The sequence below is a fragment of the Aquarana catesbeiana genome, linkage group LG03, assembly GCF_042186555.1.
Source record: "Aquarana catesbeiana isolate 2022-GZ linkage group LG03, ASM4218655v1, whole genome shotgun sequence".
Lineage (NCBI taxonomy): Eukaryota > Metazoa > Chordata > Amphibia > Anura > Ranidae > Aquarana > Aquarana catesbeiana.
The window spans coordinates 77,168,747-77,187,351 of record NC_133326.1 but is presented as its reverse complement, the minus strand read 5'-3'; the positions used below and the strand labels follow the sequence as shown (position 1 = coordinate 77,187,351).

At 41.5% G+C, this 18,605-nt stretch overlaps 1 protein-coding gene across 1 annotated transcript in view; it reads left to right on the top strand.

The window, feature by feature from the left end:
- The window catches only part of GNB5 (G protein subunit beta 5), a 117,327-nt gene that overhangs the window by 37,819 nt on the left and 60,903 nt on the right, over positions 1-18,605 (top strand). The window contains exons 4-7 of the mRNA XM_073618723.1: positions 5,846-5,982; positions 8,991-9,032; positions 12,460-12,536; positions 13,541-13,673. Coding sequence (XP_073474824.1) covers positions 5,846-5,982; positions 8,991-9,032; positions 12,460-12,536; positions 13,541-13,673 — 389 coding nt within the window. The remainder of the gene's footprint in view (positions 1-5,845; positions 5,983-8,990; positions 9,033-12,459; positions 12,537-13,540; positions 13,674-18,605) is intronic.

The window sequence follows — 18,605 nt, the reverse complement described above, 5'->3', positions numbered from 1 at the left end:
TTCTCTTTTTTTTAAGTAATTCATGCTTGCCTTGTTATGCCTTAAAACTGACCTCTGAATGGGAGATCCAGCCTTCATTACAATCACTTGAGTAATCTTTAAGTTGTAATGAGAAAAACTGCAGTGTCTGCATCCCTGTTGGTGAGGATGAGCCTTATTCCCCTTTCACATGAGGGTCTGATCAGGTTGATTGTCAGTTTTTCAGGCAGACCTGATCGGACCCTCCATTCACCCCTTTGGAACAGCGGGTGTACACAAACTTACCTACCTCCAATCTGATCCGGTCAGCTACAAAAAGTCTAGGCAGATCGGATCAGAGGGCATTTGGGTGTAAATGGAAAGCAGAGTCCAATTACACTTGCCGGTCTGAAGAACAAAGTGGGCCAACTTATGCAGAGCGGACACTGACCTCTCATCCACTCGCTCTGCTTAGATCAGCAGGGGATCAGCGGACAGATCCCCTGCTGATCTAATTGGAGTCTGCCCCATGTGAAAGGGACCTAAAACTGACCATATACCAATAGAATAGTGTTTGAAAACGTTTGTTTTTGAAGCATTATTTTGATTTCCTAATGGTTAGTGGGGTGAAATGGACATTTGTTTTTGACCATAGAGATAAGAAGATGGGAAAGAACAGGATGAAGAATTTTCCTCAAACAAAATTCTAACAGTTTATTTGCATTCTGTATTTAGTAAAGATTTTCCAATGTTTACAAAAAACAGGTAAACAAGGTAAAGTCACAACAAAACCCAAATAAACAAAAATGTACAAAAAACTAAAATTCGACATTCAAGGTTCCTTGAAAAAAGCTATCTACAGGATTGTAAATAACTCTTGTCTAGGACATAGTACAAAGGTCAGATATCAACAAGTTTACCATTGTAAGATAAAGGTCACGGGTCAGAGTCCCCTGTGGTCTATGTGCAATTTGGGGGTTTATGCCCATTAAAAAATCCTGAAATTCCTCAGTGCATGTATATGCTGACCAGTGGCACCACATTTTACAAATTTTCTCCTCCATGCCCCTTAATCCACCTGTCATGCTCTCCATTTCCTTAATGTCCTCGATTTTGCAAAACCATAGTGATAGGGAAGGTTGCGTAGAGGATTTCCATAGTGTGGGGATACAGGAACATGGGGCATTAATCAGGTGTCTAATAATGGATTGTTTGTAAAGAATTCTACAGCCAGAATCCTGACTAGGCCCTATACAAAAGACCATATTACCCCTATTGTGGAGTCCTTGCACTGGCTACCTGCCAGGTTTCGCATAGACTTTAAAATCCTCTTGCTCATCAATAAGGTTCTTCATGGCTTGGCCCCCCATTATCTCTCTGAACTTTTATCAACTTACTCCCCCCCCCCCTCGTAACCTCCGCACCTCAAATTCTGGTCTTCTGTGTCCACTCTACTCGCCTACACTCAATGGGAGAGACAGAGCCTTCTCCTGCGTTGCTCCAAAACTCTGCAATTCACTTCCAAAGAACATCAGAGAGTTGTCTTCTCTAAACTCATTGAAAGCTACCTTTAATGGCACTATATAAAATAAAGTTTATTATTATTATTGTTAGGGGGATAGTAGTGTGGTGTAAAAGAAAGAATCCCGGGGTGAAGGGGACGACTCGGTTGGTAAACTTCTGTATTATATAATGAGCATGGGTCCAGAGTGGTTGGAGCGCTGGTCAAGACCAGAAAAAATCTAACATGTCACCCTTACTTGTACTGCAGCGCCAACAAGTGTCAGGCACGGAAGGGTATATTCAGTGAAGTAGAGCTGGGGTAAGATACCAACCACTAACTATTTTATAGCCGGTTTCTTGATATTTAAGGCAAAAGAGGATTTGTAGGAGTGTGTGAGAATTTTTGAACACTCTTCCAGCGTCAGTTTGAGTTAGAGGTCTTGTTCCCAATGAGTCAAAAACTTATGGGATGCGAGAGAGGGTTCCACGAGCAAAAGTTTATAAGCGCGAGACAAAGCATGACTTGTGGAGCCCTCTTCACAGCATTTAAAATCAGAGATTTTAATGTGCATGTTCTAGGCACAAAAGAAATCTGTTTAACACATCTAAGATTCCATTCAAGTGGCAGGTTTGGACAAAGTTTTAAGGGCTTTTAAACAAAATTAGCTTACTCAATGATGGCAAGATCGAGTGGTCTGATATGAACATTCAAACCAAACTTTAACCTCCTTAGCGGTAATCCCGAATGTGGCTCGGGGTTCATTTTCAGTACCAATAGCGGTAACCTTGAGCCACACTCAGGATTGCATCACAGTATCCAGGTACAGTTGCTTACCTTGTCCCTAGGATTCTGCGATGTCCTCCTGCTGTATCCTCCAGTTCCAGGCTCTGGTCCCTGCTAGCTTTGCGATGCATGGGGGCGGAGCCCAGCTGCAAATTCAAAAAAGTACAAAAAACATAACACACACAATACATTGTAATCTGTAGATTACATTACTGTATCAAATCATTTCACCTCAGTTTTGTCCCTAGTGCTTTGTCCAGTGCCCTCTACGTCAAAAGCGGTTTTAGACCAGCTAGAAAACAACGATAGTGAATTAGAATCACTTGCAGAATTGAGCGATAAAGATTAGTGGGGAAATTCCTCATCAGACACTGAAAGTGACGACAGCGATAATTCTGCGACTGAGCTCAGTGCTGTGTGAACTTGGTGCTCTATTGACTGTGGTACGGATCACGCAGCACTGAGCTCAGTTGCAGAATTGTCGCTGTCGTCACTTGCAGTGTAGGATTAGGAATTTCCCCACTAATTACTATCGCTCAATATTGCAAGTGATTCTAATTCACTATCATTTCTAGCTGGTCTAAAACCGCTTTTGACAGAGAGGGACGCTTTTCATTGTCCTGGTTGTGACATGTTTCAAAATTTTTCATATCCGGGATGTTTACTAAACCAATATGCAGTGTCTGATATTACAGTCACTAGTATTAGTGTACCCTTGTTTGGACGAATTTCAGTGTTTTTGGTTTGATTACATTATTAAATAAAATGTATTATTATTTTTTATAATTATTTATAGTTATTTATTATATTTTTATAATTTATGATTTGTGTTTCAAACTTTATCATACCCAGGATGTCTACTAGACTTTTGTTTGGACATATTTAAAACGGTTGTATACCCACAGAAAAAAAATATGTTAAAAAAAAAAAAAACCCTGTAAGGCAAACGCATACTAGCTCATTATGAAATACTTACCTTAGAACGAGGTCCCCGTATCGCAGGCAAGTCCACCCCGAGGGCGCTGACATTTTGCGTGTCTTCCGGGTCCGCAGCTCCGGCTACTCACATGATGATGTCACTCCCGCCATTGCGCACGGGAGTCTTCTTCCCGGCAAGGTCTGGCAGCGTCTGCCAGAACTTCAGCTGGGCATTCACAGCGCATGCAACACTGACATCAGCGGCTGTATGCAAAGTGAATATCTCCTAAACCATACCATTTTACCTGTAGGTAAAAATTCAAAAAGTGGGTATACAACTTTAACTTTAAAAGTGGGTATATACTTTAATAACCACTACACATCCGCGCTATGGCCGAATGACGACCACAGCGCGGACCTGAATTCCCGGGAGGCCGTCATATGACGGCCTCCCCTGTGCACGCTCCTGCAGGGCGCGCGCAGAGTGTGCTGTGATCACCGTGTCACTGAGAGTCGGCTGTTCACCGATCCGAGTAAGGGGCCGGTCCCAGCCCCTTACCATGTGATCAGCTGTCAGCCAATGACATGATCACATGATGTAAACAAAAGATCGGTAATCATTTTTTTTTTTTTTTACTCACGCTGACAGCGTGAGTAGAAAAAAAAGCCGATCACCGGCTCGGATGTGAGGGACATCGGTCCCCAAGTGGAAGAGGCACATCTGCCTCATCAGTGCCACCTAATAGTGCCATATAACAGTGTCCACAGTGCTACCTAACAGTGCCCACAGTGCCACCTAATAGTGCCCACAGTACCACCTAACAGTGCCCACAAGTGCCACCTATCAATGCCAACAAGTGCCACCTATCAATGCCCACAAGTGCCACCTATCAATGCCCACCTGTAGTGCCAATCAGTGCCACCTGGCAGTGCTGCCCATCACTGCCACCTATCAGTGCCCATCACTGCCCCCTATCAGTGCCCATCACTGCCGCCTTATCAGTGTACATCAACGAAGGAGAAAAATGACCCGTTTTAAATTTTTTATAACAAAATATAAAAAAATAATTTTTTTTTTCTTTTTAATTCAGGTTTTTAAATTTTTTTAACAAAAAGTACAAACTGCAGAGGTGATCAAATACCACCAAAAGAAAGCTCTATTGGTGGTGAAAAAATGATAAAAATTTCATTTGGGTACAGTGTTGTATGACCGCACAATTGTCATTCAAAGTGCGTCAGCGCTGAAAGCTGAAAATTGGTCTGGATAGGAGCGGGGTTTAAGTGCCCTGTAAGCAAGTGGTTAAGTGAGTTATTTCTAAGAATTACAGGCCTGCAATATAAAACCCCAATTTTCCATGTAAAACAATGTACCGCTTTGACGTTCAAAAAATCAGACATAATCATACCGCCAGGGAGGTTAACCTCCTTGGCGGGTTAAATTTCAGCACCATTAGTGGTAACCCCGAGCCACACTTGGGATTACATTGCAGGATACTGGTGCGGTATACTTACCTTGTCCCCAGGATCCTGCGATGTCCCCTCGCTGTGTCCGTGGGCTCCGTCCTCTGCCCGATGCCCCTCTGTGCCGGGGGCCATTCCCTGCGAGCATCACGACACATGGGGGCGGAGCCCGGCGGAAAATTCAAAAAAGTGAAAAATCATAATACATACAGTACAGTGTAATCTTACAGATTACATTACTGTATGAAATTATTTCACCTCCCTTTTGTCCCCAGTGCTTTGTCTAGTGCCCTGCATGCAGTTTTATATGATATATACTGTTCTTTCTGCCTGGAAACTGGAGATTGTCCATAGCAACCAAAAAGTGTCCCTTTATGTCAAAAGTGGTTTTAGACCAGCTAGAAAACAGCGATAATAAATTAGAACACTTGCAGAATTGAGCGATAGTGAATCGTGGGGAAATTTATTTTATTATTATTATATTATTATTTTTTATAATTTATATTTATTAATTATATTATAATTTATGATTTTGTGTTTCAAACTTCATCATACCCGGGATGTCTACTAGACTTTTGTTTGGACAGATTTAAGTATGTTATTGCTAAGAATAACAGGCCTACAATATAAAACGCCAAATTTCTATGCAAAATAAATGTATTGCCTTGAGACGCAAAAATCTGACATAATCATACCACCAGGGAGGTTAAAGGTGTATGTCCAACTGTAAAGTGTATGTGTTCAGAAACTCATCAACATTCAACTGGGGGTGCGTGTAATTAGAATTGCAGATCAGTGTAAACTTCGGGGAAAACAATTAGCAAATCACAAGAAGGAAATGAAAGCAGTGTACAGAATGTACCTAGGATTCCATGTTGCAAGAAAGCTTTAATCTTTTGACAGTTTTATAAAATCATGCCTACTACAGACTGAAATGGAAAAGTAATATTTATTAACAATATATAACAAAGTGGCTTGAATTTTATATGTTATATAGAAATAAATCTGTTTTTGGAATTTCCTTTCCAGACTCTCTCTTGAGTGCAGTTTTTAAACCTCCCTATTTTGATTAGTTTGATGTATTTCATTTGAACAGATGACATACAACAGCTGGTATTTGAACTATGCCTACAAACAAATCCCACAAAGCATCAGATTGATTATCTATCCATAATTACACAATTGTTTCTATCATTATTAATAATACAATTTTGTTTGTAGTACATCAAGTTGCAGAACGTGTGGAGTCCCTGGGCCAGTTTGTCATGAAAACAAGGAGGACATTGAAGGGTCACGGCAATAAAGTTCTCTGCATGGATTGGTGTAAAGACAAGCGGAGGATTGTGAGCTCATCCCAGGTAAAGATACTTCAGCCTTATGTAATTAGGGTGTGACTAAAAGCTTCAATGTTAACACTGTCAAAATGTGTTTTTTAACCCACAGAGATGTCACAGAGTAACATGATTCATGTATCATTTTTAGAAAATAGTAATGTGACACAGATGTGGGATTGTCGGCATTCATAGATGTGGGTGTTTTAAGTACCGTATGTTTAGTTGCTGTGCAACAAAAGGCTTAAAAGCAGTATCCTTTGTTGCTACAAAATATTGTATTAATGCCTAAGTTTAGTTAAAAATATCAGCACAAGGGACATTGCTTACCATCAGTGTGATGTGTCCCATATGCTGCTGTCTCGTGGTTTAAGTGAAATATTCCTTCTCTGATGCCCCCCACCGGCATAATCTTGTGGTGCATTGGGGATTAATAGACCTGAGGGAGCAGTGACAGTTACGCTGTTCAAATCTCGGCTCGTTATGCCGAAATTTGAACCATTAATGGGGAGGCTGAATGTATCAGGTTGATCGATCGATCAACTTGGGTACAACCAGCCTGCCGGATTGGCTTGCGATTATCGCAAGCGGCTGCTATAGGCGCTAGCGATAATCACTCTCTTTTCCCGGCGGGGAGAAGACAGTTGCTCGGCAGGAGGGATTCCCCTGTCAACACTGTCTGTGTTGATGGGGGAATCCTGCAAATTTCTTTCCTGGTTGCAGGAAAGAAATTTGCACCATGAATGGCCTGCCTTACTCATCAAGAGTTCTCAACTATACCCACCCTTTCTGCCCAGCTTCTCCTCTTATTAAAGTTGTACTATCGCTACTATGATTGAAACACAATCTATGAATGGAGGGGGTGAACTCCATCCTCCATTCACAGATCACGTTTGATTCATAGAAGCCACAGTACGGTCTCTATGAATTGAGAAGCTGGGCGGAAAGGCATTGACTGTTGATAAGTGACTGTCCCTGCTCTCTTAGTTCTATAAACCATTTTCTGCACCAGAAGAATATAGTGACGGGTGTGGGGGCATCAGAGGAGGAGGCTTTTCCCAAATCACGAGACAGCAGCACTAGGTATACATCACACTAATGGTTAATAAGGTCTCTTGTGCTGATTTATTTTAACTAATCTTAAGCTTTAAAGCGTATCCACACCCAAAAAACAAAAATGTAATGTATTGCAGCTTACCAACTCTTAGATGAGGTGACTAAATGAAAATTTTGTTTTTAGTTTAATTTATTTTTTCTTCATTTTTACCTGGTGAAATGGCCAGTAACACACTTCTTGTCTTAGGGGCCTTGCACCCAGCTTTTGATGTGCTCCCACCTTACAATGGAAGGTGGCTTTTTGGTGCGCTTTTGAGAAACTGAACCTTATGCAGTGCAGCATGCAGGACTTTTCAAAGCGCGGCACACCAGCAGTGTGACAGTTACATGGTATTTAATTGGGAATAGCTTTCATGCCCTTTTGTTGCTCTGGAAAGCGCACCAGTGTCAAAGGGGCCTTAAACCAACCATACATGGATTGAAATTCATCCGGTTCAGCAGGAACGGCCAAACATAGATCCATTTATGGATGTTCCGGTTCATGAGAAGTCAATCTATTGATTGATGTTTTATGAACTGGCTTGTTAGTATATTTTTGCAGAATCAGCGCATGCAGCCAATCATCTGCTGTGTTGATCAGTGTATTTTTTTCTATTGAGGAAAAGGATTTAACCAAGTGAACAAAAGCTGACCATTGCATGCACCCCGTCTGTGATAAACCACTCTTTTATCTGTGGGTAATATTTTAATTTGTGGGATGCCAAGTTAAAATGAAAGTAGACTGCTATTGTTAAGGTTGCAATTCACTTGCCTTGTTCCCTTGGGCAGACCCCTAGTCAAAGAGAGTGACTAAATGTGGCGGGCAACTCTGGGGTAACACACAGGCACAAGATAGATGGGCATCAACTGCTTCTCAGATTTGGTATATTTGTAAAAAGCGAAACACTTCCCTTGTATCATACTTGCTTAATCAGTGTCCATGCAATATCCTCAATTACTAAAGAATCAGCTGGTCTACCTAATTTACGTCACTAGGATTCCTTGAATCAGTGTCAGCCAATCTAGGAATGCAACAAAATAGTTAAAAATGACCCATTGTCATGATTATATATGACATGTTTGGTACATAAAAAAGCTGAAGAAAATGATTGAAATGAGAATCATTCCAACTCAGGCTTGAACCAGAAAATACCAATAGATGCCCCATCTTTTTGATACAATAAATTAACTATCTAATGTTGTCTACACACAAACAAGTTTAAATGCATTTTTCAGCTTTCAAACACAAAAGGAACTGATTGAATCAAGGTGACCTGCTGTCCAATACTTTATATAACTTCATGTTAACCTGGTCATAGATGTGACAACTTTCAGGCAAGTTCAATGAACATGTAATCAAACATACAATCTAAATTGGTTGGCTAAAACCAGGCAATCTTCCCCCCAATGAGTTTGATCAACCACATTAATTTAATCATTGGAATTGGGCAATACATTGACAGTTTCAGGGCAGAAAATTTCATCAATAGCAATCAGATTTTTCTAAACAAGGCAAATTCAATCTTATATTGTTTCATTGATCGAAGCCACTATTTCATGTCCTCTACTGCTTTGCGAGTTTGACAAAAAAACGTACAATGGCTTGATCTAATTGCTACATATATGGCCAGCTTTAGTGGTGGGTTGCTTTTCTATGGTTGGCAATTTTTTTTGCAATCAAATGCTGTATGAAAAATGTCTGACACTTGCAATGTGTGTGGCCAACATAACAGAATATGTCACATTTTCGAGCCCACAATTCTATACAGTGGCTTTACAATAAAAAAATAAGCCATTTATAGTTACTAAGGATCTATGCACATTTCATAGGGACACAGATTAGACCAAATCAACAGTGTAAATATAAATATTTCTAATCTCATTTACTTGTGGATTTTTAATTTGTTTTTCCTTTTTGTTCGTGTTTCTTTATTATACAGGATGGAAAAGTGATTGTCTGGGATGCTTTTACAACAAACAAGGTCAGTAGTCAGCTGCTACTGCATGAAGACCTATTACAACTGATATAAAATAACCATCATATAGCACCAATAATATGAAATGTATTTTATTCTGATGACTGTTTACTGGTAATACATGTAATAGCAGCATTCCATATACTGTATTTATAATCCCCCTTTATTTACAGCATTTGTATTTTTTCTCCACATTTACATGCAGTCCAAGCTATCCAGCATTAGTGACAGGGCTGGGACAAGCTTTAACATTTTTTAAAAACATTTTCTTAAAAAGACTAATTATAAGGCGGGTACTCATGCTTCCTTCCATGTGGCCTAAACACACAGTTGGGTCCCACCTTACATACAGAATTGCAGAGCATCACGCCAGTGTTCAGCCCAAACCCCCTGTTCATATGCATAGAGGTCGGTGCTCCATATCCTCATGGTCCTTACACACATCAACCCCTTCTTGCCAGGAGTACGCACACATAGGCCTATGACTTACACATAGTCCAGACAGAAGCTCCAGAAGTCAAACCGGCCACCTGAGGGTCATGAGACACAGAAGTCTAGGCCACCTGATGCATGATAAATGAGAGTGTTATCTCTCACCGCCAGGCAGGGGACTTCTTTACTTCCATCACCACCCACTCCAGGGCAAATTAGACTTGCACCAGTGAAGCATACAACTCTTCATTCCCAGGCATTGGCTGCACTTAACCTTTACTTTTGATAGAACATTACACAGAGGCCTTCTTATTGCAAAGTAACTTCTTTACTCAGTAGCAAGACAATACACAGTCCATTTTAATAGTGATAACTTTCCAGATATTAGTTAGGTAGAAAACACCAGACTCTTATATTTTTGCATCTTGATAAACAGTGGAAGAGCAAGATGGTACTCATAAGCTGATAACGGTTCATAACTTGATTCCCAAAAACTATGGGCAATGTCCACCACTGCCTCTTCTCTGTAGGAAATACAAACTAGGACTCCTCAGCTCTCATAAACTTAGTGGCACCTTAGTGGAACACATTCATGTACCCAGTAATGCCATCACATGCTTTAGTGGCATACAGTTATCAGACAATTTTTATAGAGAGTATGAATATTATTCAGTGTTTTTCGGTGTGTCTATATTCTTATGCAACGTTTTGCAATGGAGACTGCTGGTAGAATTTGTCACCCATGCTCTGCTAAATTATGATGTTGATTTACTAAAAGTAAATAGGCTGTTAAATGTGCTTTGCCTAAGAGCAAAAGTTCAAGGAAAATAAAAAATAGTGCAAGAAAAATTTTAAAGAAAAGGAAAAAAAGGCATTTTTGCTTGCACATGATTGGACAATGGAAAGCAGAGCTTCATCTCATTTACTATGTTCTGGGGAAAAGTCTCTTGCAAAGTGCAACTTCCCAGTTAACAGCCTATTTGTCTTTAGTAAATCAACTCCAGTGGCATACAACTGACAGAACAGGTAGCTGGTTCCCAGGGTTATTTAGTAGCAATCTTTCTATTTATCAGTGATAAGAACTACGGAACGAAACAACATAATCAGACTATCATATAACATTGACAGCCAACAATGAATTTCCCACAGCCCAAGCTATATGTCACTTGTACACACCTATACAAACAATCTGTCTGTATTTATCATGTTAACCACATCAAAATCTCCCAAAAAAACCTCTAGAGCATGTAACATGAATAACACTCCCAATGACGTACTACAGATTTTAACACCACATTCAGCAATAGTATAAAAGATCAATACATCAGGTTTTTATTTCATCTGTCAATGCTTCTCAAGTGGCCCTTTTCATCGTAATATTGTTGGTTTAATTATCTTTGTGGGTACAGAGCAAACAGGCAAAGCAGTACAACCCATCAATTCTGCTGACATTAGTATGTTATTATTATGTTTATACCAATTATTAAAGGTGAAAGAAACATGCAACTGATTACCCTATAATCTGTTATTAAACACATAGGGGGGATTTACTAAAACTGGAGCACTCAGAATCTGGTTCAGCTGTGTATGGTAGCCAATTGGCTTCTAACTTCAGCTTGTTCAAGTAAGCTTTGACAATAAAACCTGGTTACTGTGCAGAGCTGCACCAGATTTTCTCCTGTTTTTGTACATCTCTCCCTTACTGATCAGAAACAGTTTACCTTAGGGCCCCCTCACACTGGTGCGTTGCGTTATTGCACACATGTTGATGTGAGTTAGTTCTGTGCGTAAACCTGTGTTAAGGCATCCCATTAATTTGAATGAGCTGGCAATGCACCAGAATGCATAGAAAATCAAGCCTGCAGCATTTTTCTGATGCAGCGTACCGCAATGAGCGATAATGCATTATGCCTTGTGGTGTGTTGCAATGCACATGCATTGGCAAGGTGCTGTGGGGTGACGTTAAGAATGAATGGCATCACAGCTCACCAATGTGCATTGCTGTAATAGTGTGATTCCAGGCGTAGGCCTGGTTTAATAGATAGGGACATTTGTCTTGGTGGTAGGTGACTAGAGCTTCAAGGTCAGCAGATCAGACTTTGGTTTTTTTGGCATATAACTTGTACTTTCTGTGAACAGTGAGATCAGACACTTTGATTTCTTAATAAATATAGTTATATTTATGAGAATATATAATGGAGAAAAGCTGCATGCACTAAGCACTGCACAGGCAGGTTCAGAGACGGAATTGCAAAAGAGCACTAGCCGTAAATCCTCAACTCTAACGTGGTATCAACTTACATAGTTTCTTTTATTTTTTTGCTCTAGTGAGATGGTATCTAAAAGAACTTCTCTAATCACATTACCATACACGTTGTTTCTTGTACAGTATGGTAATTTACTTTGGTAATGGACACTTTCTACCTTTGGATACCTTCAAACATGACACCCTCACTGATAATATCTATACTTCCATAAAATACAGAGATTAGGGAGGATGTAGTTTTTTTCATATTTCCTTTTCCACACTGTTACACTGAAGAAGCCCCTAGATCCTTGGTGCCCAACCTGCGGCCCGAGGGCCGCATGTGGCCCCTAGGTATATGATGTGCAGCCCTCGAACCTCAGTGGGAACATTGATTAGGGTAAAAGCATTGATCTCTACATGTTCTCAGTTTCATATTTTCATCTTTAGCATATCCCCAGCCAAAAATATAGCATGTCCACATTATCTGACCCACATTTCCTCTATTAGATCTGCAGTTTCTGACTGTTCTTTCAAGCATTAAATATATTAAACATTATGTGCAGCCCTTTGGTGAAGTCAAGGACTGTATTTGAGACCCCCTTTAGCTCATTGGTTGACAACCACTGCCCTAGATATAACCTTTTCATTTTAAAAAGGGAACTAAATTTTCTTCATCATAAATAAAAAAATAGAACCAGACTTTTCCTGTTTCTAAGATCATGCTGTAATAATGTGGTTTTTGGTTCCCTCTAGGAGCATGCAGTTACCATGCCCTGCACCTGGGTAATGGCCTGTGCCTATGCGCCATCTGGGTGTGCCATTGCATGTGGGTAAGTCTGTCATAACTGGTGCTATTCTAAATAAGATGTTTATATATTTTTATTTTTTGGATAAAATGTGATGCTACAAATTATAGTATCAGCCTGACACAGGGCTATTTGAGGTCCAGGACATCTTGAAACCACCATGGAGACCTTGAGTTAGTATGATACTTTTAGGCTGGTTTCACACTATGGGCGATCGCGGGGCACAGCAGGGGGTCCGGATCCAAAGACACACAGGACTCTTCTGCTGTGCGCTCCGCGGCCACCCTGGAGATGTGTGAACCGGCTCCATTGAGAGCTGGTCACAATCTCCTGTCATGTGAATTGGATGCGGAGAAACCTACATCCAATTCACAATAGTGTGAACCCAGCCTTAACATGTTCCCACGATTTGGGTTCTTATCCAAAAAAGAACCACATTGAAATTTATAAAATTATTTGTATGTCTGGATCAACTTAGTGTAATTTTTATATTGACTTTTAGTCACCTTTTTATTTTTGTAATGATGCTGAAGACGTACCCTTGTAGTAAAACTTGCACTGTTCTATCATCCCTAGCCCTGCAGATGCAACTCCTATCTCTATTTACATACTTCATATGGAAATTTTCTTCAGTACTGACTGTGCCTACACAGTACACCTTCATAGCCTTGCATAAGGTCATACTTTAAATGTCTCTAATCTTGGAGTATAGCACCATACTCTCTTTGATAAATTATCAATTTATTTTCTAAACGATCTCTTCTAATAGGAAAAATCGATCTATAGTCAACAATCCATCCAACTGGAAGTGGATTTTGTTTCGATAGTTAATCTATGACCATAAGTTATTAATTGTATTGATTGAATCCAACTGACTGTATTGATGGATTGATGGGGGAATTGAGCAATTTTCTTTCCTTCCACTCATGGTAGGAGGAAATAAACGTGCATAATCTATGGCTTGCCTTATTCAGGTTATCATTGAATTTGTTGTGTGGTCTCTCACTCCCTGTGTTTTTTCCTTACAGGGGTCTGGACAATAAGTGCTCTGTGTACCCTCTGACATTTGATAAGAATGAAAACATGGCTGCCAAAAAGAAGTCAGTGGCTATGCATACCAACTACCTGTCTGCTTGCAGCTTTACTAACTCGGATATGCAGGTAAAGACAATGGTCAGCAGGTGAAGGACGAAATGTGATTGGTTATCGGTTCTCTTTCACCATCTTAGCAGCTTAAAGTGAGCGTAACTCAATTAGATCTTTTTTGGGAAATGGTTAGCATCTCAGGTTTTTATTGCTGTCTGCACCCAACCAGACAATCACACTCTCAATGTCTTGGTGACCACTGTCACCAGAACAGAAAGTGATGGGAAATCCAAGGTTTTCCCTTCTATTGACTTCCCCTGAATTTTTATCCTTGTGATCAGATAGAAAGTGAAAACAAATCTTTCTAAAAGAAACAAACAGCAAATTAAAATCTTAAAATGTTTCCAACCCTTTTCTCTCCCTGTCCAAAACAAAAAGAAATTAAACGAGTCTGGGGTTAGGAACAGGAAGATACAGATTGAAAAAAAAAAAAAAAAAATCCCCACTCAACTAAGAATTACTCCATGCTAAAAAAAATGGAAATATTTACCCTGTTTCTTGTTCTTGTGATGGTGGCCATGGGACAGAATTAATGAGAACATTCTTCAGTGGTGACCTAGACAGCAAAAAAAAATAATCTTACAGAAGTTCAAACCATCCCTTTGTCCAAAATAAAAATTTTTTTGAAAATGTTCTAGCTAGAATCTGGTTTGAATAAATATGATCTACTCTGATTTCAAGTGGATGTGTACAAATGTTTTTGTTGTTGTAAATGCTCAATCTTTTTGGGGCATGTCTAGCTAGGCAGTTAAGCACACCATAGAGATGCAGCTTGTATATGTACTTATAATCCTGTTGATAGTGTCTTGCATAAGGCAGTATTTCTCAACACCAATGCCCTGTACACACGATAGGATTTTCCGATGGAAAATGTGTGATAGGACCTTGTTGTCGGAAATTCCGACCGTGTGTAGGCTCCATCACACATTTTCCATAGGAATTTCCGACACACAAAGTTTGAGAGCTTGCTATAAAATTTTCCGACAACAAAATCCGTTGTCGGAAATTCCAATCGTGTGTACACAAATCCGACGCACAAAGTGCCACGCATACTCAGAATAAATTAAGAGACGAAAGCTATTGGCTACTGCTCTGTTTATAGTCCCGACGTACGTGTTTTACGTCACCGCGTTCGGAGTGATTGGATTTTCCGACAACTTTGTGTGACCGTGTGTATGCAAGACAAGTTTGAGCCAACATCCGTCGGAAAAAATCCATGGGTTTTGTTGTCGGAATGTCCGATCAATGGCCGACCGTGTGTACAGGGCATAAGCCTCAAGGTGCCCAACAGGTCATGTTTTCAGGCTTTCCATTATTTTACACAGGTGATTTGATCAGTTTCACTGCCTTTGTAATTACCGCAGCCGTTGAATCTGAGGGAAATCCTGAAAACATGACCTGTTGGGGCGCCTTGAGGACCGGAGTTGAGAAACGCTAGCATAAGGTATCACTTTCTAGACCAGGGGTCTCAAACTGGTGGCCCTCCAGCGGTTGTGAAAGTACAAGTCTCCCTTGAGGCATTGCAAGGCCGACAGTTACAAGCATGACTCCCACAGGCAGAGGCATGATGGGACTTATAGTTTCGCAAACAGCTCGATGGCTGCCAGTTTGAGACCCCTATTCTAGACTGTCAATTGTTGGAGCCCACTAGACTTTCTGGGCTTAGAACCTGCGTCATATCTCATTTGTCAAAGAGCACATTGTTGTATTATCCCAGAAGTGAGAGAAATCTTGCCAGCAGTGACACAAGCAGCAATAAAAATGTAACAGAGAGTTTTTCTTGATCATACATTACAGGACACAGAGCAGCCATAGTAATCACTATGTGGGTTATACGCCACCTATAGGTGAATGGACACTGGTACACTCAAAAAACAGGAAGTCCCCATCTATATAACCCCTCTCCCACGGGAGCACCTCAGTTTTTTCGCCAGTGTCTTAGGTGTTGGTCACGCTTATGTTGTGCTAAAGATAGCGCAGCTAAAAAGGATTCCTGACAGAATCATGGGGCTATGCCTTGCTATCGGATCCATTCAAAGTGCTTATAAAAAAGCCAAAGTGAATGGTACCCGAGCCTCGAGGAAAGAAGACAGAGGTTTTGCCTGAAACGCTCCTCTTTTGAGGGCTGGACCCTAGGTCCTGATACCTGGGTTAAATTTATCATAACCAGAAGGTTGTCTGGCAGGGTGCTATACAGGTCCAAGGGAGAGGAACCCACATACAAGGGACCCAGTCCTTGAAGGTCTACCATGACATGCCTGCCGTGATGGGTGAGGATTCGGTCTGTCTGTACTCCAGCAGCATCCTGAGGCGAGAATGGTAAGTGAGAAGATCCTAAAGTATTACACTTATGGACTTCTCTATTGAGTAGATTGTGCTAACCTATCGTCTACACTAGAGGGTGTGAAAGAACATGCTAAGTTTTACATTACTATGCTTCAGCTCCTGTTCAGCAATAGTGCCAGATTGTAAGCTTGCTCTGGGCCACCAGGTATGGGCGGGGGTCTCCTGCCTGCAAGCATTGGGTCCCCCTGGAAGAGCCCCTCCCCCCACCATTCCGATCGATCCACGCCATCTGATCGAACATCCGATCCTACCATCTGATCGAACCACACCATCCGATCGGACCACGCTAAACGCACGTGGGCGGGAATCTGACTTCTTTTGTAAGTTAGGAGGGGGGAGGCGATCCTAGGATGTCGAGGGGCGTGGCTTAAGCGGCCAACGTGCACGAAGAATGCCGTACACAATGCACAGCGCAGGTGCAGGGCTCATTTCCCTGCAAAAAAAAAGTTTGCTTCTCTGCAACAAACTGGTTGGCTGGTAGAATAAAGGACACAGAGCGTATCTGGGGCACGTAAGCTGTATGGTTGGTGGACACAGGCAATTTTAAAGGCATATCTACTCAGCATCAGGCTGAGCAAATTATTAGCGGCATAATACTAATTACTGGACTAGTGCTCGGTTGCAGATGCATGGTGTTAGTACCTCTGCTTTGTGCTTAGAACTATGTCTTCCTGTAATACAAGGGGAAATGCCTCAGGGAGAAGTGCAAGGGTGCTACGGTCAGGGTCTGAGGATCCTAATCACGCTTCCACAGTACCATCTTCCCCTGAAAGGCCTGAAGCGACAGACCAAGCTGAGCCATTTAGGCCTTCTGGTATTGCAACTGCTTCCAACTTTTCAGCCTCTGCATTTGCCACTAAGGACGATTTGGCTTCAGCATTAGCTGGTTTGGAAGGGAAAATAGCTGAAATGATCGCATCTTCTTCCCAGTCTGGGAGAAAACGCAATAGATCCCACTCCCCTGACCTTCCAGCTTTGGCATAAGAATGGGCAGGAGATAGTGTGTTATCTTTGGAGGATCAGGAAGAAAGACAGACAGATGTCTCCTCCTCTGAGGACTCAGACTCAGAAAAGCCTGTTTCAGCCTCACAATCCCAAAGGTTACTGGTCCAGTCCCTTATGGAATTGGTCCACTCTGATGCCTCCAGCAGAGACAGCTAAGGCCTCTTTCTTCCCTGGGCTCACTGAAACCACCACAGAATCCTCATTCTTTTCTGGTACATCCCTTACTGGAACAGCTAATGTATGCAGACTGGGATCACCCAGACTCACATTTTCTTCCTCCTAAAAGACTTTCTATTCTTTACCCTATGGAAGAAAAGTTTATAAAAAAGTGGAGTTTGCCAGCGGATGATGCAGCCATCTCCTCTGTTAATAAATGTCTGACCTGCCCAGTGGACAATGTTCAGGTGTGTAAGGATCCAGCTGACAAGAGACTGGAAACTTTATTAAGGCCTCCTTTTCCATGGCTGGAGCAGAGGAACAACCTGCAATAGCAGCAATAGATATCTGCCAGGCTCTAAAAGATGAGGTTAAGCAGGTCATTAAAGATGTGCCTGCTTGAGGGGAAGGGGCTCAGGATCTAGCTGAGCTGCCAAGGGACTTGTGTTTTGCGGTTGATGCTATCAAAGATTCTATCCATCAGGCATCCCGCCTGGCCCTCCTATTGGTACACATGCGTAGAATTCTGTGGCTAAAACACTGATCAGCTGAATCACCATGTAAAAAGCTATTGGCTGGTTTCCCCTTCCATGGGGAACGATTGTTTGGGGTGGATTTGGATAAATAGATCCAAAAAATTTCAAGTGGTAAAAGTACCCTTCTACCAATTAAAAGGAGGAATAAGCGTTCTTCATACAAAAGAGCTTCCTCTCCAGTGCCAGGACCCCCAGCCTCTAGGCAGTTGTGACGGCTTCCACCATCAGGATCAAAGGGTAGGCCTCAGGGTCAAGTACATGCCCCAAAGAAGTCCTGGGGGCAAAAACCTACAAAGCTAAATCCCAAAGCCTCCTTGTGAAGGGGCGCCCCCGCTCGATTGAGTGGGGGGAAGACTTTTGAGGTTTTTGGGGGATTGGCAGTAAGAAATCTGAGACAGATGGGTCAGCTCTGTAGTAGTTCCTAGGCTACAAACTAGAATTTCAGAAGTTCCCTCCAGATCACTTTTGATTTCCAATGTTACCGAGGATCCAGGGAAAAGAAGGTCTTTGTTTCTAGCACTAGACCAGTTGATATCTCAGGGAGTAATCATAGAGACTCCGCCAAAGGAAAAAGGAATGGGTTTCTACTCAAATCTCTTCAAGGGACCAAAACCAAATGGAGATGTCAGACCCATTCTAGACCTCAAAAATCTGAATCAGTTCCTAAATATCAGCTCCTTTCACATGGAGTCAATTCGGTCAGTTGTCTCCATCCTTCGAGGAGCGGAACTTCTAGCATCAATAGATATCAAAGATGCATACCTGCTTGTGCCTTTATTTCCTGCTCACCAGAAGTTTCTGCGTTTTGCGGTAGAACACCACCACTTTCAATTCGTGGCCTTACCCTTCGGGCTGGCCACCACTCCACAAGTATTTACGAAAGTCCTGGCCCCGGTACTAGCAA